The sequence below is a fragment of the Phacochoerus africanus genome, chromosome 15 (genome assembly GCF_016906955.1).
Source record: "Phacochoerus africanus isolate WHEZ1 chromosome 15, ROS_Pafr_v1, whole genome shotgun sequence".
In the NCBI taxonomy this organism is placed as follows: Eukaryota; Metazoa; Chordata; class Mammalia; order Artiodactyla; family Suidae; genus Phacochoerus; species Phacochoerus africanus.
This window is the reverse complement of record NC_062558.1, coordinates 82,652,065-82,674,319: the sequence shown is the minus strand read 5'-3', so window position 1 is coordinate 82,674,319 and position 22,255 is coordinate 82,652,065. Positions and strand designations below refer to the sequence as shown.

Here is a 22,255-nt window from a genome sequence, read left to right as displayed (position 1 = left end):
AGGGAGGGGAATGGACCCTCTGACTAAAAATAGTCATCAACCACATACTGCTAGCCCTGTGCTTGGCTGGTTTGGCCATGTAACCATGACAATGAATTCTAGGCTCTGTAAACATGAACTGCTCTCCAAAATGAGCCAAGAGCAGCCCTGAAAGAACTGCCAACAATCTTCCCTGCTCAAAGGAGCTGGTTTTAAGAATCCTCTGATGCCAGTCTGGGAGAGCACATCCAGGGGACAGAAGACTAACAGCCCCTGGGCATAGACCTTGAGACCAGTTCTTACAAAGCACAGACCCAAGGCAGTAAAAAACACAAGAGGAATGAAGAGTACTGGGGGCATTCAAACCCAAAGCTCATGGGGCCCATTTAACCACTGGGAAAAACCAGGCAACTGTGCCTAGGGCCTCAGCAATAAAACCGGGGTACAGGGAGTCTGTGAGAAAGTGACACTGAAAACCAGAGGTTACAGCTGGAGGACTAAGCCCTCCCCCATCCCCGCAACCTCCCCAGTCTTGCTGGCAGAGGACACTAGGCCACGTGTCTCGAGCCTTTGGAGCTAGGCTTGGACAGAGAATAGCATAGAGCTGGCACTCACCTGGGATGGCGGCACAGCAGGGGTGACGGTCCCGGACCCCGAGTATCCTGGGTAGCTTGGCATCGGCTGCTGCCCGGGAGGTGGCATTGGCGACTGCCCAGGGTAGGGCATGGGGGACTGTCCAGGGTAGGCTCCCGGGGGCTGCTGCCCGGGGGGTGGGATGGGCTGGCCTGGCACAGGGGCCCCTGGGTATGGCGGATATGTAGGCATCCCAGAGGGTGGGTTTCCTCCCGGGGGCGGGTACATTCCATATGGAGGAACAGGCTGCTGGGCAGAGGGGGGCTGCCCAAACCCCCCCGGGGGGACCGGAGGATAACCACCCCCAGGGGCCCCTGGGTACAAGTTTGGCACGTTGGCTCCTCCGAACGTCCCGGACATGTTGGCTGCCTGAAAGTCCACAAAGCAGAGCCTTAGACTGATAGCCTCTGAGAAACAAGGCTGCACTCCATCCATCTGTCCTTTCCCCGCCCTGAGGGAGCCAGCAGCAGGTACCCGGGGCTACACTCTGCTCAAGGTGAGTCTGAGCACCACCAGCTTCTCAGCAAGGCCCACCCTGACCGCACACCTTGTCCTACATGCCCTCCAACTGCATCGCTGACCCTTTTACCTGCCCTTGTGGCCAAAGTACCCAGACTTCCTCTAATACCACATGGTTCCCTTATGCCATGTGTCTTCCCAGTGGATGGTAAGCACTCCAGGGCTGGGATTTTTCTACCCCCAGTGCCTAGAATGGGCCTGGCACAAATGAGGCTACATATTGGTTGCGTTCACAGTGAGCATGCATTTGTTTTTGGATTATAAAATATACTATTTTACAAGCAAATCAGCAAAAGCATTATGTTTGCTTGTGCCACCAGGCACCCGCTTCCAGGCCCACTCAGAACAGTTATCCTCACATAAACATGTATAACATGCAGGTACATGTGGCCGCTTGTACAGGGCATGTGCACGCAAGAGGTGCATACCCTTACCCTGCTCGTCCCTATGCTGAGCTCATATGGTGCGTGATGTATGTGCCATGAAGGCACACCCCTACCCAATCCCCTAGAGCCAAAAGGGTCCTGGAAGACGATGTGGTCCAAAGCATTTCCCTGCCCTTCATTTTACAGATGGGAAAATCAAGACACAGTGAGAGCCCTGATGAAAACCTTTATGTCCTTAGATATAGCTCAATACATACCCTTGGGGATCACAGGTAATCTCTCTCTCTCCCTCTCACACACACACAAACCCTCTGACACCAAGAGAGCCAGCTTCATCCTTCAGGCCATGCCAGTGCAGCCCCAGGGCAGCCCGGCGGGAAGGCTGGACTCACCATTCCTGAGAGGTAGTCCTGGTTGAACTGCCCTGCGTAGTTGGCCACATTATCCAGCCCAATGGGGGGCATGCTGGGCGGCGGGTAGGCAGCGCCTCCCCAGGCACCACCTGAAAGCAACAGCAAGCCGGTTAGCCCCAGAACGGCCCTCCAACAGGGAAAGGCAGAGCCATCAGCTCCCAGGCAGCTGGGAGGGAAGGCCAAGCAGAGCCTCGGACAGCCCTGTACACCACACAGAAAATACTCAGCAAGGAAGTCTAACCCAATCCCCCTGGCAGAGCAAGAGAAGAGGGAACCTTCCTTGCCTTCTAGGGAGGAAAGAGGGGTTCAGCAAACCCTCCCAAACCCTCTGTGAAATTATTAAGCAGGTAGAGGGGCCAAGGGCAGACCTGCCCCCCTGGGCTCACCCTCATGGAGCACAAGTACAGACAGGTCTCTCGGGGACACTGTGCTGAGCCCAGGACAGCGGTGAGCTCAAGGAGCACTGACAGACCAGAGCGGGTGGGGGTGGGGGTCCTGCCCAGCTGGCTGTTTGCTAACATCGCAAGTCTGGAAGAGGCAGGGAGAAGCAGGATGACAGGATGGAGGGAGACGGGGCTCAGTCAGGGAAAACACCCATCCTTGTTAAGGGGACAGCAGGGGAACAGTAGCAAAAAGCCACACCTCTGAAACCAGTGGCACCTGGGTATGTGCTCTGGGGCAAGGCACTCAAACATCCTGGCTGTTTCCTCAGGTGAAGTGGGGATAGTTAGTGTTTGCCTCAAACTGTGATGAGGATTAAGTGAGTTAATGCTGGGCAGGGCTTAGCTGGGGGCCTGGTGAGCATTCATATGTTACAGTTGTCACTGTGACAAGCACAACAGCCAGCATCACCCTTCAGGCTGCTGGTCTGTTAGATGTAGCCCCATCCATGGCAGCGGAAAGAACCTGAGGGCCTCAGGTTTGGCTTCAGCTCCAGGACATTCAAGACAGAACCTTCCCAGAATCACCTGTCAGCTCCCTCTCTTGCTGCTCAAGTGGTGACAGAGGTGGCAGTAGTAGGACAAAGATGGCTGACTGGCTAGTGCCACCTCCCTGCTACTGACCCACAGCAGCAGCTGCATCAGTAACATCTGACCCTTAGTGACTCCCTCCACTTCCTCCCTTTGCAGGGGATCCTCTGCTGCTGGGAAACCAGGCACCTTGAGAACAGGGCAGGAAAGGTGACAAGGGGCAATTGTCACTGAGCAGTGCTGCAGAGGACACTGTGCCAGCAGTTTTACCTGGCTATCTCATTCTTATCTGGGCCAGCCCAGGGATGGAGACCCTTGAAGCCATTTGCAAAGGAGAAAACTGAGTCTCAGAACTTAAGGCATTTGCCTGCTGCTACCAGCTAATATAGCAAGAGAACAGGGCCTGGCCTGGTCCCAGCTTTCTAGAAGTGGCTTCGAACCCAGGTCCAAGCTGTTCTCCAGCCCTCCCCCATCTGGCTGCACTGAAGAGGGGATGATGGATTCAAGGAAATGACTGGAAAGCACTACTACTCCTCCCCCCTCCTCTTCCTCTCCCCCCACCCCCCAACCCAGACCTCTTACCTGGTGCAGCTGGGGGGTAGCCGCCTGTGGGCGGTGGGTAGCCTGGGTAGCTCATGCTTAGATCTGAAAGGAAAGAGGAAAGTGCACTCAGGCTCTGCCAGGTGGCTCCCACCAGCTTTGGTGGAGAATGGCAATGCCCATAGGCTGGCCCCTGCAGGAGCTGCATCCAGACTGAAACTGGCAGGCCACCCAGCTCTCCCTCTACCTGCTGGGCCCCCGCCAGAAACAGCAACTGGGATCCTTATAGGATTCACCACTCACAAGCTGGTGGGTTTCCTTGAAAAGCCCTTTCACCCAAGCTCCACTCCCATCTCTGCTGACAAGGGATGCTGCGTGTTTGAGGCTGCTCTCCCACCTCACAGGCGAGACGGTGCACCGCCTCATCCTCAGGGGTACAGGTCTAGTTGCTTTTATCTTCTTTATCACCCCATCCAGCAAGAGGGGAAGCCAGAGCCCCGTCCCCAGCCTATAGAGCCCAAGCTATCCATGGTGGCCTCCAATCTGGCTCTGTAACAAGCTACTCTTTTCACTTTCCAACCTCTGGTTCACTGGGGAAGGGAAACGGGTGTGGAATCATCATTCCCAGAAACAAGAAGAGACCTCACGGAGTTCCCGTGGTGGCTCAGCAGTTAACAAGCCTGACTAGGATCCATGAGAATGCGGGTTTGATCCGTGGCCTTGCTCAGTGGGTTAAGGATCCGGTGTTGCTGTGCGCTGTGTTGTAGGTTGAAGATGCTGCTAGGATCTGGCATCACTGTGGCTGTGGTGAAGGCCGGCGGCTACAGCTGTGATTGGACCCCTAGCCTGGGAACTTCCATAAGCCACAGGTGTGATCCTAAAAAAAAAAAAAAAAAAAAAAAAGAGGGAGAATTCAAGAGGGCTCTCCTGATCTGGTAAAAAGAATTAGGGCAAATGAGGCAGCATATCCTGGGTCTATGGATGAGGCAGATGGAGCTCAAAAAGGAGAAGTGACTTACAGATCAGAAGAAAGGGGAGGAGAAAGGCTCAGAACCTAGGGCCCTTGCGTGTTGCTGCTGGTGGACTATCTGTTCGCACCAAGTCCCTCTGTGTATAGATCCCTCTGCTGTGACTCATGCCAACTGAACTACTGCCCGGGAGGGACACAAATCTGCCGTGACACTGCACACTCAAGACTGTCATGCAACCTGCCTACTGTTGCTAATCAGTGGCTGCTGCAGTTTTGAGAAGCACAACTGGTGAGAGTGAGGAAACCTGAGGCCCCTTCAACAACCACACCTGCTGATCCCAGGTGAGCTGCTCCTCTTTGCACGTGGGGCCCCAAGCTAGTTCTCAAGCTGCAGAGTGCATCAGAGCCACCTGGAGGGCTTGTTAAACTCATTGCTGGGCTCCACCCACAGGGTTTACGTCAGTAGAACCAGAATTTGCATTTCTAAATAGTTCCCAGGTGACGCTACTGGTCCAGGGACCCTACTTTGAGAAACACTGCTCCAAATGCCATTAAGTAAAATTCTGGTTGCCTATGGCAGCTAAGTTGGCCAACTGGGCATGTTGTTTTCAAGGAAGCTGAAGGGCTTCCTTAAGGCACCATGAGACCCCATGGGGTGGGTCTGGTCCTCAGCTCTCTGGGCGTGGTAATTTGGGTCAGTGGGTCCAGAGGTGACTGCGGGCAAAGCAATGCGAGGCCAGGCAATGGCCTTGTGACCTTGGAGAGAGCTAGAATTGGCTACCTGTGTGTGGTGACTAAGTGGTGCTGCCCTTGGTCTGACCTGTCCAGCAGACCCTCAGACCTCACTGGTGAGATGTGCTAGGGATCTGAATGATGGATGGGCCAGGAACCTTCTCATGGAAGAAAGAAATCCTGCCCATAAGGAAAACAGGGGGAGCTGCAGTCACGTTCCTGACACTTCTCTCTGGAGACCAGTTTCCAGAGGAATGAGCCCAAAGGCCCCCACCAGTCAGATGGGAAAAATAACACAAAAAAGCTGGACAATACCCTGTCCCATATACCAAAATAAACTTCAGCCAGACAAAAGATTTAAACATAAGCCTGGAACCCCAAAGACATAAAATTAAACTTCTACATAAGAAACAAATGAGGAAAACAACAAAAAGACAAGAGAAATGGCAAATTTAGGAAAAAAGTTTTATGATAAGAAAAAGACCAACAACCACTGGAGAAACTCAAATGATAAAAATACAGAAAATGAACCATATATAATTCACCCTCACTAACAGGCTGAGAATTGCCAATTAAAAACACAGAGATGATGAAATTAAAAATGACACTCTTTGGAGTTCCCAACCTGGCTCAGCAGAAACGAATCTGACTAGCATCCATGAGGACGCATGTTTGATCCCTAGCCTCACTCAGTGGGTTAAGGATCTGGCATTGCTGTGAGCTGTGGTGTTGGTTGCAGATGTGGCTCAGATCCAGCATTGCTGTGGCTGTGGTGTAGGCTGGCAGCTACAGCTCCGATTTGACCCCTAGCCTGGGAACCTCCATATGCCACAGGTGCGGCCCTGAGAAGACACTGACTCAGAAACTCTACCTCTGAAAATCTATTTCCCAGACACACACACGTGTGAAATAACGCAGGGACGTGGATCTTCCTGGAGGTTTTGTTACAACAACAAGAGACCCCTAAATATCCACCCATAAAAGGCTGGTTAAATAAATCACAAGTCATACAAGGGATACTCTATAACTATTTTAGAATTAGCCAGCTCTGTATGTGAGGATTTGAAATGATCACCATTATTAATCAAAGCGCAGTAAGTACAGTGTGTATGCTAACTTTTTTTAAAAAAGAAAAAGCACAAACTTAGTGCTGTGTGTACACACACACACACACACACACACACACTCCATCCCTGGAATGATAAACAAGAAACTGGGAAAAACTGGTTGCCTCTGGAGGGGAAAACTGGAATAGAAATGAAGTTCACTGTTTATATTTGCATTTCTTGCCACATGCATATATGCCTATTAAAAAAACAACTTTAAAAAAGGCCCAATTCAGATGGCAATTTCTGAGCTCACTTGAGGCCGTGGCTGTTCTTCCAAGATTCAAATAACTCACACAGGATCCATTCAGTGCAAGCAGCCCAGCTCTGAGCCTGGGGTTAGCATATTATATAAATATACCTAGAGGGGCTGCTAGGGTCCCAGTCCAGGGCCGGACCACAAGCCAGCCTCAGCTGGCTCACTGGGTGATGGGGCTCATTCCTGGGCTGGGCTGGGCTGGGCTGGGGGTGGGGACCTTTAACAGCATTCCCAGCCAGAGTCTACGTATGTCTGTGGCGATGGGCTCTAGCCTGGAGTACCTCACAAGTCAGGTCTAATCCCACACCCAAGGAACATCCTTCCCCCCCCCGTCCTCCCCTCTCCCCTAGAGACCACCTCCAATCTTCCCAAAGAACATTCCCCCCACCATTTCCTGGCTGAAACAGTTGAGTCTGTGACTCACCCCCTTGTCTTTCTCTGAGCTCTCTTTGGAACCACAGACCCCAGGTGTGGTGTGGAGAGCACAGGGGAGGAGCTCACTGCCCCCCCCCACCCCCGACTGGTAACACCTGGAGGAAAGTGTTCTGGAAAAGAAGCCCGGATGCTGATCCCTATTAAATATCTCCCTTCCATTCTGCCTGTCGCCCTGGCCTACGAGATCTGCGACGCTGACCAACATCAAGCATCCTGGCACTCTCTCAGCTTGTTGTATACCCACAGATTTGGAAAGCATGGCAAATGTATTCTTCCAAGTGAGTTATACAAGAAAGGGCACTCCTGAACTGTCGCTGCTGACCACTCCCCAACCTGATATCAGCCCACCCAGGACCACCGCAGGTGCAGGTGCTCACCCAGCCACCCAACTCTACCACGGCCCGACACTCCTGTCCTCATCTTGCTCATAATAGCATAGGAGGGCCTCCATCAAATGAGGACTCTAACAGCCCCTGTGCCTAGAGACCTCCCACTTATCTAAAAATCCCCAGGAGAAAAGCAAAGGTGGCCAGAGAGCAGGGGGAGGCCTCTGGATGCCCTATCCTGCTCACAGTGCCCACCTCGCCCAACCCAATGTCCACATGTCCTAGGAGGATGCAGGGATCAGCACGCAACTGACCCCCATCATCCACAGTCTTCCTCCCCTTTTTTTGAAAATTAAGAAATCTGCTCATGACCCAGTCTTTGGGTAACTCTGGCCTCTGCTTCTGCCACATCCCAGCTCAGAGGGGCACTTGGGTTGGACTTCCAGGGTGGGGGGTACTTACCTTCCCCTCCCAAAGCTGTCCAGCCCTCACTCTCCACAACAGAAGGGGACACAGTGAGTTACAATCCTGTAGATCTGCTTTCTCTTTGGCACCTATGAGTACCACAACTTCTGTGCTGAACAATGCCTTCCTCCTACCTCTGCCCTTTAACAAAACGGGTGCCTCGGTAGGGAACGCTTCAGTAGTGGACTCAATTCTGACAGGCAGGCCCAGCCCCGGCTCGGATCAGGGTGCTCTGTCCTGGGGACTCACTGGTCAGAGCCTCCACACGCCACAGGCAGCTGGCCTCTTCAGGGACTGCTCCAGTTCCTGGAAACCAGCCTCTGGGGAACTTCCAGCCTCTGGTCCTGTCTCGCTGGGGGCACAATGGAGAACAAATGCCACCCTTCCTTCCTCACTGGGACCATCTACCTGTGTGCCCAATTTCATCCAGCTGTGGCCCTCTCTGGCTGAACTGGTCCTTCTCAAACTTCAGTCTGCAAAACAATCACCTGCTGGGCTTGTTAAAACCCAGGTTGCTGGGTCCCACCCCTGTAGTCTCTGCAAGGCTAGGTTTGGGACTGGCCCAGATATGCATTTCCAACATGATTCCAGGTGATGCTGATGCTGCCTGACTCTGGACCACACTTTCTGTGACACTGCTTCATCATGGGTGCAAATCACCTGAACAAGCCCACTAAAAATGCTGAGGTCTGGAGTTCCCTGGTGGCTCAGCGGGTTAAGGACTTGGCATTATTGCTGCTGTGGCAAAGGTTCAATCCCTGACCTAGAAACTTCCATATGCTACAGGTGCGGTCAAAATACAAACAAACAAAAAATGCTGAGGCCTTGGCCCCAACCTGGGCCCTTCAATCTGGGATTCGGCCTGGGAATCTGAAATATAAATAAGCACCCCATCCCCATCTCCAGCGATTTTTTTTTGTCTTTTTTCTGTTTCTTTGGGCCGCTCCTGCGGCATATGGAGGGTCCCAGGCTAGGGGTCGAATCAGAGCTGTAGCCGCCGGCCTACACCAGAGCCACAGCAACAAGGGATCCGAGCCATGTCTGCAACCTATACCACAGCTCACGGCAACGCCGGATCCTTAACCCACTGAGCAAGGGCAGAGACCAAACCAGCAACCTCATGGTTCCTAGTCGGATTCATTAACCACTGAGCCACGACGGGAACTCCTTTTATAAATTCTTTTTTTTTTTTTTTGTTCCAGCGATTCTGACGTAACTGATTCTATGCCCCACACTCTAGGAAACACTCTTTCCTTCAAGGTATTTGGACACTCTGAGCTTATTCTATCTAGCCCTTCTGCCCTGAAACAAACTCTGAGAATGAACACCAAGACCTGGGCATCCCAGAATTCCATCAGACCAAGCCTCAGATGGCTAGAGAATGTTGAAAGCACACAGCAGATACATGGGGGCTTCTCAGGAACTATAAAATGGCCTGTTCCCTAAAAATGTACACATGTATACAAGTACGTGATTACATTTCAAGGGCTCCACAAGGGCCCTAGCCAGGGTCCCCAAACACAGGAACTGAGAAATGCTGTGTTGGGAGAAGGGGCACAATCACCCAGAACGAAAGGCACCTCACTCCCCAGACTCAGCCATCCCTCCACCAATGAAGAGACTTATTGCCTCCCCATCCCAACAATGGGGGATGGAGATACGGGCTGGGCTATGCACTCTGCAGATCTTCTTGCATTCTGCCTGATTTCCAGGGACATGGAAGAAAAAGGGCGGTGGCAGGGCCATGCCTAGCACAAGGATACAGCAGTGTCCTTCCCAGAGAGCCATATGCAGACAGCTTGCAGCAGGCTAATACTGAGAGGAGGCAGAAGCCTAGAAGCACCTTCCTGGGCCAGAAATCACACAGCAATGACACCTCTCACCCATCAATGCCCAGCAGCAAACCATGCAGGGCTGGACTAGAGTGCATGCTTTTGTGGGATTGATCTCAGGTGGCTGTAGGGTGAGAGTGCCTAATCCTAACCACCAGATCACAAGGGCCAGTAGGCTTGATGTAGGTCCCCACTCCATGTCTTGGAGAAAAATGTGACATGAGACCAAGTAGTGAGGCAAGTAAAGTGTTTACTAGGAGAGAAGATACATGCAGAGAAAGCATGGACAGGTTCAGAGACAGAGAGAGTGCCATGTGCTTTGGGGGTGGTTTAAATCACCTACATGGGGGCAATCCTTCTGGGTTTCCTCTGGCCAATCATCCTGTTTTGTCCGGCCTTGAGTCCATTTGGCCTGACTTAGGGCCGTCCCCTGTGTGCACACATGTTTCTACTGCAAGGGTCTCTGGGAAGTTGACAGGACATGTTATAGTCTGGCACCCCCTCCCTTCCCTGACCCCTGAGGAACCTTTCTGTGCATGTGTCATTCAGGAGGTCTTTTGATCTCCAGAATGAGAAATATGCAGTTCCTTTATCTTTTATCCAAGCAGGACTCAGCTCCTCCTCGCTCCTGCCATCATCTTTATCTTGATGTATCTGTCCACAAGGGACAGATTCCACTTGCTTGGCCTGGGACCCATCTATCTCTTGCCTCAGGATAACCCCCTCCCACTTGCCTTCCCAGCCTGGGGTTGGAGTACTGGTTTTTAAATATTAAATCCTCAATCTGTTTTTATGCAAAAATTTAAATACAGCAGCTTAGATGATCTCTGATGATTAATTTTTAAAAATAAAAGGAAGAAGACAAGTGCCAGAATAGGAGAAAATGTTTACAAAAAACACATCTGGAGTTCCCGTCGTGGCGCAGTGGTTAACGAATCCAACTAGGAACCATGAGGTTGCGGGTTCGGTCACTGCCCTTGCTCAGTGGGTTAACGATCCGGCGTTGCCGTGAGCTGTGGTGTAGGCTGCAGACGCGGCTGGGCTCGGATCCTGCGTTGCTGTGGCTCTGGCGTAGGCCTGTGGCTACAGCTCTGATTCGACCCCTAGCCTGGGAACCTCCATATGCTGCGGGATCGGTCCAAGAAATAGCAAAAAGACAAAAAAAAACAACAAAAAAACCCACATCTGATAAAGGGTTGTTATCCAAAATAGAGAAAGAACTCTTAAAAAAAAACTCAACAAAAAGGGAACTCAATTAAAGAATGGGAAAAAGCCCTGAACAGTTATCTCACCAAAGAAGATACACAGACAGCAAATACGCTCAGCCTTACATCCTTAGGGAACTGCAAACTAACATAATTAAATTAAATACTACTACACACCTACTAGAATGGCCAAAATCCAATACATGGTATCAAATGCAGGTGAGGATGTGGAGCAACAGGAACTCTCATTCATTGCTAGGGGAAATGCAAAGAGGCACAGCACAGCCACTGTGGAAGACGGTTTGGCAGTTTCTTACAAACTAAACACACTTACTCTTAGCATATGACCCAACAATAGTGTTTCTTGGTATTTACCCACAGGTGCTGAAAACATGTGCACACAAAAACCTGTACATGGATGTGTAAAAGCTTTCTTCATAAATGCCCAGACTTGGAAGCAATCAAGATGTCCTACAGTAGGTGAACAGATAAACTCTGGCACCTCCAGACTATGGAATATAATTCAGCAGTAAAAGAAACAAGCTATAAAGTTATCAAAAGACATGGCGGAAACTTAAAGGCATATGATTACTGAAAGAAGCCAGTCTGAAAAGGCTATGCACTACATGATTCCAACTATATGACATTCTGGAAAAGGTAAAACTACGGAGAAGTTAAAAAAATCAGGAGTTCCCGTCGTGGCTCAGTGCTTAAGAATCCGACTAGGAACCATGAGGATGCAGGTTCGATCCCTGGCCTTGCTCAGTAGGTTAAGGATCCAGCATTGCCGTGAGCTGTGGTGTAGGTTGCAGATGCGGCTCAGATCCCGCGTTGCTGTGGCTCTGGTGTAGGCTGGAGGCCACAGCTCCAATTTGACCCCTAGCCTGGGAACCTCCATATGCTGTGAGAGCGGCCCAAGAAATGGCAAAAAGGCAAAAAGGCAAAAAAAAAAAAAATCAGTGATTACCAGGAGCTGGGAAGAGGAAGGAATGAACAGTCAGAGCACAAAGAATTTTTATGGCAATGAAGCTATTCTTGTGTGACACTGAAGTGGTGGGGACATTGTTAAAACCCAGAGAATGTACAACACTAAGGGTAAACCCTAATGTAAACTGCGGACTTTGGGCAATAATGATGTGTCAACATAGGTCCATCAACTGTAATTCTGATGCAGGATGTTGAGAGTGGAGAAGAGGGTGTACGTGAGGGCTGGGGGAATCTGCACTTTTCATTCAATTTTGCTATGAACTTAAAACTGCTCTAGAAAAGAAGTTACATTTAAAAATAAAAAATAAGGGAGTTCCCGTCGTGGCTCAGTGGTTAACGAATCCGACTAGGAACCATGAGGATGCGAGTTCCATCCCTGGCCTTGCTCAGTGGGTTAACGATCTGGCCTTGCTGTGAGCTGTGGCGTAGGCTGCAGATGCAGCTTGGATCCCGTGTTACTGTGGCTCTGGTGTAGGCTGGTGGCTACAGCTCCGATTAGACCCCTAGCCCGGGAACCTCCATATGCCGAGGGAGCGGCCCAAGCAATGACAAAAAGACCAAAAATAAAAATAAAAAACAAAAGGAACACAAGCACTTTGTAGGGAAATTCACATGGAACAGAAAGACACAAAGTGAAAAGTAAAATCCACTCTCCCCTCTAACCTTCTATCCAAAGGTCACCACTGGGCAGTTTCCAAAGTATAATTCAAGCCCAACACCCCACACACAAATGTACATGCATATATGTGTGTATAAATATTTATGTATGTTCATATGTATAATTTTTACAAAACAAGAAAAATGTATTTGCTTATCTGCAAATTCTCCTTACTCTAGTCCAAAGCTAGCTTTGGGCAGACTCAGGTGTAATTGATCATCCACAACCCGGCCTGGCCTCCCTCCAGGACCTGGCTGTTGGGGAGATGAAGAGTTAGCCAGCCCTAAGCGGGTCTGAACAGCTCCTGACCTCTACACACTGCCCATTCCTCCCAGGTCACTGCTGGGAGGCCATGACCCTGAGCAGGGGAGGAATGGGGCCCCAAGCAAGCCAGAAACATCTATTTAAGGTAGTTGAGTTCCCAGAACCTCATATGGAGAAGGATCTCAACCATGACCTGGAGCCTGACTCTCACCTCCCCAGACTTCTGGTGGGACAGGGGCTTCACTTCTTGGGGCTCTTCCTTCCTGGATTTTAGGGCTCCTGAAAGGGACATATCTTTAGGTTTTCACCCCAACCCTAGGTTTATACACTCTCCAAAGGTCTGCACTGCAAGGGAACCTGAAGATTATCTAGCTTTCACCCTCCTTGGTTTTGTAGCTAAAGTACCCCAGGGACAGAGTTTACTCAGGTCACAAACACATGGGGAGAGGGTCGATGGTAGACTTGGCTGCTGAGAGCAGGGTCAGCCTGCCTTCTCCTAACAGTGCCATGCTACAAAACCTGTGATCTTGGCGGCATGGGCTGGCCTGGCTTGTCTGGCGGTCCCAGCTGGTGCTGCCACTGGTGATCTGCTCAAAGACCTCCTCCTCTAAGGGCAGAAGGAAGACAGTGCAGGAAATGCTTTGAACTGAGGCTAGCCAAGGCCATTCCTCATTCTGGGAGGTTCCAGAAACCCTCAGGTGCCTGGGTTCACACTTCCCTCTCCCCATACTCACAGGGAGGGGAGAAGGGAAGCCTGGCACTGCCCAAGCTTTGCCACAGACAGTTCTCCAAAATCTTGCTCAAGTCTAATCTGGACTCCCATCGCTAGCTCAGCCTTGCCAAGCAGAAAACAGACAGCATGACGCTCAGCTCAGTGCTTCCTGCGCTGTGTTCTCAGACACAACGTATATCTTAATGAGTTGAGAATTTACCAGGTACCTGGTTTAAGAAAGAGGGATTAGTTGTTAAAAAAGCACTTTGGAAAATGCTGCCTACTACAACCCCTTCCAGGAAAGTACCATGTCTTAATAGTGTAACAAAGGCTCTGAGAAGTCCTACAACAAAGGTCCTGCTTAACTTTATCCTTCAATTTCCCAAATTTACTAGACAATAATAATAATAATAAACATTTATCAAATACTTATTATGTACTAGGCACTGTATTAAGTACTGTACATGGAATTTAACTTTACAGCAACTCTATAAGACAAATACTATGATCCACATATTAGAGATTATGATCTGCATACTAAAGATAAGGAAACAGGTATGGAGAGATTATACAACTTGCCCAAGGTTACAGCTGGTAAATGACTGAACCAGGATGCAACCCAGGCAGTCAAGCTCCAAAGCTTAGGACTTTCACCTCTACACTGTACTTTTTCATAGAGCCCACCAGCCCCAGAAACTAGTATTTCAAAGACTGAAAATTGAAGCACTTGTTGATGGAATAGAATAGAATTAAGAAACAGGACACCAGGTTTCACCATGACCCCAGGTATTTCACTAAGGGCAGTCTAGGGTAGTGGGAAGAGCATGAACTCTAAGCTGGACAACCCAGGTTCAAATCCCAGTCCTATTCTCTACTAAGTGTGTGGTCTCAGGCAGGTTACTTAATGTTTCCGGGCCTTAGTTTTCCACATCAGATAGTAAAAGTATGTTCTCATTACATCATTTAACCTCTCACTGTATCAGTTTCCCTGAGTATAAAATGGCAAACAAGATTAGAGGGTGCCAGAGGACTCTAGGCCATTTGGTAACACTCAGGGTGAGCAATGTGGGGGCAAGGAGGGGAGGGGGTGGTGTGGGGAGTGGCAGAGGAACATGAGAGCTGGGAGTCAGGGCAGGGTGAAGGGCAGAAGACAGCAGGTTCCTTCTTCCACACCAAGCCCAGCCCATAGATGCTGGTCCTGGGAATGGCTGTGTTGGATTTTCCATTCTCCCCAAGGAGAAACCACCAACAGGAATTGGCGATGTTTTCTTTCCATCCCCTCTGCATGCCTAGGTGCCCAGAGGCCTGGTCCAAGCTCCAGGAAAGGGGGAGAAGGGCATGAGGGAGGGGGGAGAGACAACACCTTTGAAAAGGCCTTTGGAGAAGAAACCTGGAGGAGGGACCAGAGGGAGCAGGGTCTCAGCCTGCACAAAGCCCCAGGCCTCCGGGGACCCAGGAGGCTGCTGTCAGTGTGTCCACTCTGGGCCTGGCTCTGAAGAAGACCCTTTTCTCTGCTCTCAGCTGCCTTTCCAGACCAGCTCCTGGGAACTGAGAAGGGGAGGAGGGAGCGAGGCAGGAGGGAGCACTGTCCCAGAAAGGTTTCAGCAAGCCGACTCCGAGAATCTCACAGGTCTCTCTACCAGCCCTGCACGGCACAGCCTGGCAAACCTGGGTCACTCCTGTTCGAGCGGAGTTCCGTGGGACACCTGCCCACACCAAATGGGCTTCTGGAAGAGCCAACACTTAGTCAAATACCAATCCCACCTCGGGATTTCTGAGAGGTGGGAAGCGGCCACAGAGGAAGCAGGAGAACCCAGATAGGGTGTCAAGATCTGGCTGACAACCTGGCCCAGCACTGAACAGGGGCTCAGGCCGAGGTCCCTGTAGTTGCCAAGGTTCTTGTGGCAGAAAAATCCCCCACCTATGTCCAAGGTGCAGCCAGGATCTAAGGAAGCACTCCCTCTCCCAAAAGGGAAACTGTGGTTTGTTTCTAAGTGCAGCTCAGGCTGGGGAGGCAGGCCTGTGTCTATCAGTTTCACCACTTCCGCATGGGGAAACTGCTTCCAATGACACCACCTGATCAGGAGGCACTTCTCAGGACCAGCAGATACTAATCAAGCACAAGTCCCAGAGAGTCAGAGGCCTCTGTGCTATCCCCACTTGGCTCTCAAGTCCCTCCATTTCCTGCAAAGTCCAACCCAAACACTGTTTCTCCAGGATCACGTGGGTACACCTCACTCCAAGCACTGTGGCAGGTATTGTCTATTCAAAGACAGCAGCAGCTTAGCCGGACGGGAACTTGGGGAGCTCCTTCTCTGAACCCCTCCCTCGTCTGGGTAGGAAGGGGAAGCTGGGCAGGTCACGCAGCCTGAGCATCACTGGGTCTCGTAACATCTGATCTCAGGTTCTCTGCAGGTCCTTCTACCATCCCCAATTACTCTCTCTCCCACACTCCAAACCAGCTCCCCCATCTCTGCACAACCCACACCCCTTCATCAAGAGCCACAAACATCACAGGACAGTCATAAGAGACTTCTCAGCTCTGTCGTATGAATTTTGCCCAGGGCCCACATGGCCCTGATAACATCTTCCAACACTGCTGCTGGGCAACCAGGGCAATATACTGAAGTCCAATGACAATGATTCAGATTCTAGCTCCACCTCTTGACGGCTGTATGACCTTGGGCATGTTGCTTGACCTCTCTCAGTCTTTCTCTTTACCCATAAAATTAGGGGAAATACATTCATCTTACTATGTGGCAGTGAGGGTCTGATGCACTGATACACACCTATAAAGCTCTCCATCATGTAGCCTATTAGCATATAGTACATGCTCAGTTAATTTTAACTTGTTCCCTAAGAAGCATTAGCCTGGGATCTAGGGTCTGGATCCTAACTCCGCCACTTATTATGTGACATTCACAGGACAACGTAACCTCTCTGAACCTCCAAGCTGTCGGCAAAGACATGACTTTGGGAGTTATTGTGAGGACTGAATGAAGTAAGAACAGGGAAGACCTTTGTAAACTACAGACAGTTTTCTCCACTCTGTGACCAATTTAGCCAGTGCTGTATTCTCCCAAGTGGCTAAAGAGGACAGACTCTGATGTCTGGAGAGAGGAAAAAGGTCCATCGAAGATCCTGGACATACCCCCGAACTTGTTCAGTGTCTACCAGGGGTCCAGCCCACACAGTCATTTTGGTCACAGGTGCTTCAGGACAATGTTGGGGAGGGGAAAGGAGAGAGGGGAAGTTTTTCAAAGCCCGAGATCAAGGGACTATCAGGTTCCTTGCTTAGATCTATCAAAAATATCCCCAACAGAGAGTCCACATCCTGATCCCCTAGAATCTGTGACTATGTTGCTCTACATGACAAAGGTGCTTTGCAGATGTGATCAAGGTTACCAAGCCTGAAAGGGGGAGAGTATATCCTAGACTATCCCGGTGAGGCCGAGTCCCTTCCTGGCTGTGTTAAAGATGGGGGGAAAAAATACAGAGAGATAAGGATGAAAAAGAAACATGAGAGGGATTCCAGCCGTGCAGGCTGGGAGCCAGGAGCCAAGGAATGCAGATGGCCTCTAGAAGCTGGAAAAGACAAGGAAACAGATTCTCCTCTAGAGTTTCCAGAAAAGATATAACCCTGCCAACAAACACCAGGAGACCTGTGAGAAAAAACTATACCACAGAAAGTCCTGTGCTAACGTGGCGCCACTGGTGGCAAACAGTAGGGCAGTTCCTCAAGAAATTAAACACATGACCGAGTAATTTCATTTCTGCACATGTACCCAAAAGAACTGAAAGGACTCAAAATTATTTGTACAACAGCGGTCACAGCAATTATTACTTCCAACAGCCAAAATGTAGAAACAACCCAAATGTCCATCATCAGATGAATGGATAAACAAAATGCAGTATATACATAACAAAATATGGAGTTCCTGTCGTGGCTCAGCAGAAACCAATCTGACTAGCATCCATGAGGATGCAGGTTAGATTCCTGGCCTTGCTCAGTGGGTTAAGGATCTGACATTGTCCTGAGCCGTGGTGTAGGTCACAGACGTGGCTCAGATCCCGAGTTGCTGAGGCCAGCAGCTATAGCGCCGATTCGACCCCTGGCCTGGGAATCTTCATATGCTGTGGGTGCGGCCCTAAGAAGACAAAAAAAAAAAAAAGAAGAAAAAGAAAGAAAGAAAGAGAGAGAATTTGCCCTCAAAAAGGAAGGGAATTCTGACATAGGCCACAACATTGATGAATCTTGAGGATACTATGCTGACTGAGATAAGCCAGTCACAAAAAGATAAATACTCTGATTCCACTTCTCTGAGGCCCCTAGAGCAGTCAGATTCAGAGACAAAGTAGAAGGGCAGTGGTTGTAGAGTGGAATGGGAGGTTAGTGTTTAATGGAGACAGCGTTTCAGTTTGGGAAGATGAATGAAAAGTTGTAGAGATGAATGGTGGTGGTGATTGCACAATAATGTTGAATGTACTTCATGCCAGTGAACTGCACCCCTAAGAATGGCTAAAATGGTAACGTTTAGGTTGTGTATATTTTACCACACCAAAAAGCTGTGCTGTTTGGTACCACTAGGTATGGACAATTTAAATACAGTCCGTGATCACTGCTTCTCTCCCTCCAGATCCTTATTCATAGTGTTCTCTTTGAAAAGCCCTCTGGGAGTTCCTGTCGTGGCGCAATGGAAACGAATTGACTAGGAACCATGAGGTTACGTGTTTGATCCCTGGCCTCGCTCAGCAGGTTAAGGATTCAGCGTTGCCATGAGCCGTGCTGTAGGTCGAAGACACAGCTCGGATCCTGCATTGCTGTGGCTGTAGTGTAGGCCAGCAGCTGTAGACCCCTAGCCTGGGAACCTCCATATGCCGTCGGTACGGCCCTAAAAAAGCAAATAAATAAATAAAATGTAAAAGCCTCTGCTCTCTTTGTATCTTTTGATCAGTGCACAAGTCTACCTCACTTAGCATGGGAAGCAAGGGAAGCAATAAACCCCCAAGACCATAGAAAAACCATTCCACCCAGAAAGGAGGGACCAGGTGCCCGTGTCTCCTACGTGTCTGAGAGTAAGAGCTCAACAAAACTTTGGTCACTTGTATTATCAGTCACCATGAGTCACCATGGTGAGATCTAGGGCTTGTGTGTGGGTTTTGTGTGGTCAGGCCATACACACCCAGCCAGCAATGCAAATGTTCCAGGGATGGAAAGGAAGGTAGTGTGAAGTGTGGGGAGGCGGGGCGATCATGCCCAGCCAGCAGGACCAAGCCACTGGGACACCAGAGGTCAGCCCAAGAGATGACTCAGTTCATTCCCACCCACCCCTTGGCTCCCATTTCATAAACGGAGAAACTGACACGCAAAAGAGGGGGAAGTGACAAGCCAAGGTGACAGAGCAAAATCCTTCCAGGGTTGGCTCAGGACCCCCACCACTTTCTGCCCCCAAGTGAAGAACCCACTCCCCAAAATGCAGGACCCTAACCAATCGCTGGCTTTTCACCAGCATCTCTAGGGAGGGGTCCAGGCTTTGTGGAGCCTTACGCCTATGTAACCTTAGGGGCCCCCTTTAAGAAACCAAATACAGAAGACTTTTTTGCAAATTCTACAAAACTGTATGACTCCATGAATTCACTGCAAGGGCCCATCCCACAGCTTTAGAAGGGCCACATGCAAGTGATGGGGAGTAGGGCAGACTTGAACCTGAAGCTTAAGTTATATTAGCTTCATAGTAATTTCACCTCAGGGCTCAGAGAAGCACCCAGGGCTGGGCGAGACCACCTTGGGCATGGGAGGAAAAAACAAAGTCCTGGCCTGCACCAGGCTTTCCCTCTAGCCTGGGAGATAAACACAGAAGAGCAGTCACAGGAAAATACCCACAATGTGTTTAAGAGCCACTCCCAGGCAGAATGGAGATTAAGGCTGAGAATCAGGAAAGGCTCTCCGGAGCAGAGAGGAGAGGGGCCAGGAGGCACATCTAGGAAACTGGCTTCTCTCTGATGGGCCTTGGCAAACCTAAGGCTGCCCCGGGCATCTTCTCCCTCACCTGTTAAATGAGTGAGCCTGGGAGGGATCCATGCTTGCTAATGTGTGCTGCCCAGCTCCCTGGAGGCCGTGGGGAGAGGAGAGGTAGGGTTGCAAGAGAGACTCTCTGACTTAGTTTTTTCTTTTTTTTTCTCTTTTTTTCTTTTTAGGGCCACACCTGTGACATATGGAAGTTCCCAAGCTAGGGAATCGGAGCTACAGCTGCTGGCTCACACCACAGCCAGAGCAACTCGGGATCCAAGCCACATCTATGACCTACACTGCAGCTCATGTCAAGGCTGGATCCTTGATCCACTGATGGAGGCCAAGGATCAGACCTGCAATCCTCATGGCTACTAGTTGGGTTCTTAACCTGCTGAGCCACAATGGGGCACTCCTCTCTGACTTAAATTTTGTTTGAAATGGAAAAACAGAACAGGCAGCAAGGGTCCTACACTCCCATGTGGGCACACAGCTGGGGCTGTAGCAGGCACCCCTTCATCGAGTTGTGCCTGCTTCGGCTGCCCGCTGTCCCAGAAAGTGCCTATATTTGTAATGAAAGGAATAGGTATTCACCCAAGGCCCTGACAGGTTAGATGCAATGAGCCATCTCACCTTCATATGCAAGTCAGTCATGATTCTCTCTCAACAAACCAGGGAGAGGGGGGCGAAGGACAAGACTAAAGATCGAAAGGCAGCAGGGGGACCCAGAGCCTCTATCAGTGAGGCCCTGATACTTTCTCATTGCCGGGTCCTGGGGCTGTTCAAATGCCTTTGGAAAGCGCAGGCTCTTCGAGCCCGGAAGACTGGAGAGGGTATCTACTCCAGTTCCAAATGCCTGAGCACCCCTGCCCTGCCTAGAAGCTCCAGGAAACTCTCCTTCAAACAGCACTTATTGACGGCTGCTCTTCTAATGGTGACAAAGTCCCCAGACAGGCTTGTTCAACTGGAAGCTGAAAAGAAATCCCCACAAGAGCCTACAGAGCACATTGGAGAAGATGCTCTTTCAGATCTCAGGTGGGGCTGATTCCTGTGCAGGTGGAGGTGAAGGCCTGCCAACTGGTCCTGGGCTATGCAGTAGGAAGAAAACGAAGGTCCCTGGACATCTCCATGTGATGGAAAGAATGCAGGAAATGAATGCCTTTTTATTATTATTATTATTTTTGTCTGTCTTTTTAGGGCTGCACCTAGGGGTCAAATTGGAGCTGTAGCCACAGGCCTACCCCACAGACACAGCAACACAAGATCCGAGCCACATCTGCGATCTACACCACAGCCACAGCAATACCAGATCCTTTAACCCACTGAGTGAGGCCAAGGATCAAACCTGCATCCTCATGAATACTAGTCAGGCTCATTACCGCTGAGCCACAACAGGAACTTCCAGGAAATGGATGTCTGACACCTAGCCAAGCCAATACCTAAGCACTTTCCATTTCCAGGACTTTTGCTCAGTCACTACCTGGTCTATTCTCCCGTCTCCTATAGGCCTTCCTTAAGCCTAAAGCCTTAAGCCTGGCCCTCCTCCTTTAACCAGATGGAGCCCTGCTTCTTTCAGGAAGTCTACTCTGATCTCTCTACCCACAATGATGACTGCTCTTCTGGAACTTACTAGCACTTAGCTTAAAATGTTTCAATGTCCTCTAGTATTCTAATAATTGTGCCCCTTTTCTAGTACCTATGGTATAAATTACCTCATTATATATCATCTCACTAAGCTTTGCAATGATCCTGCAAGTAGGTATTATCACCTCAAAGGAACTAAGCCTCAGATATGATTCTTGACAAGGAGCACACACCTGACTACTGCCAGGACCAGAATTGTTTTTTTCCAGTCCTCCTAGAGAGAGAGAACAGTGCCTGGGCTGTAGGATAGGCATTTCCTCTCCTCCACTGGCCAGTACGGGGAAGAGCACAGCAAGGTCCCTAACACAGACAGGACACTAGTGGACCCTGTTTTATCTCTTTCACACCCTGGTGGCACCTGTCCCCAACAGTCTCTTTGGTCACAGCTTCTGGTACTAAAGCTCCAGGAATTCCAAGGGCAGAGAGGACTCAGCTAAGACATTCCCTCGCATGACAAGGCAGGACTCAAGCACTGTTCGAGGGCGCCTGAATATTCCTGACTGTGCTGGGGCACTGTCTCACCTCTGAGGTGTGGGTCACAGGTGCCATCAAGCCCCAGAAGCAAGCCAGGGAGCCTCAAAACAGCACTCCACCAATCCTGACGATATTTTCCCAGGCAGCGAACAAAAAGCCCACAGAAGGTGCTGTTAAACATTCAACTCCCCACCCACACCCATGAATTAGGAATAGCTAGGGCCCATGTCAATCATTAGCCAGGCAGTGCCTCAGATTCTGTTCCCCAAGGGCTGGCACCTGGGGCGGCCCCGCTTGGAGAAGCTCCAGGCAGAGGAGGCTGGGAGTGTAGCCACGCACCAGTGTCCAGGTCTAGCCAAGGGGCTGAACTGAGCAGGCTCAGAAAGAACCTCTCAGAAATAAAGCCAATTCCCAGGGTGCTGGCATTTGGAGTACACAGTGCTCCTGCAACATTGAGCTAGAAGGGGACTTCAAGAGATCCTTTACTAAGGTGGGAGCCGAGGCCTAGAGAGCAAGGCATGCCTGGGATCTCAGGATCGGCTGGGGCAGAACAAAGGCTCGATCGTGTTTCTCAAGCTCCAGGCCGAAGCATCACGGACCAGCTGGCTCCCCTCCACTCACACTTCTGGGTGCCATTCCACCTTCCTAGGCTGGAGAATGGACTTGGAAATGTAAGGACTACCATGGAGAGACAGAATGAGAAACTGACTCTGCTGCCTCCCAATAAAGCCCCAT

General features: G+C 50.3%; 1 protein-coding gene across 1 annotated transcript in view; it reads right to left on the bottom strand.

Moving 5' to 3' along the window:
• Nucleotides 1–22,255, bottom strand: part of ANXA11 (annexin A11) — a 43,814-nt gene that overhangs the window by 13,560 nt on the left and 7,999 nt on the right. The window contains exons 2-4 of the mRNA XM_047759605.1: nt 3,484–3,546; nt 1,910–2,019; nt 595–981 (exon numbers count right to left, since the gene is read on the bottom strand). Coding sequence (XP_047615561.1) covers nt 595–981; nt 1,910–2,019; nt 3,484–3,538 — 552 coding nt within the window. The 5' untranslated portion in view covers nt 3,539–3,546. The remainder of the gene's footprint in view (nt 1–594; nt 982–1,909; nt 2,020–3,483; nt 3,547–22,255) is intronic.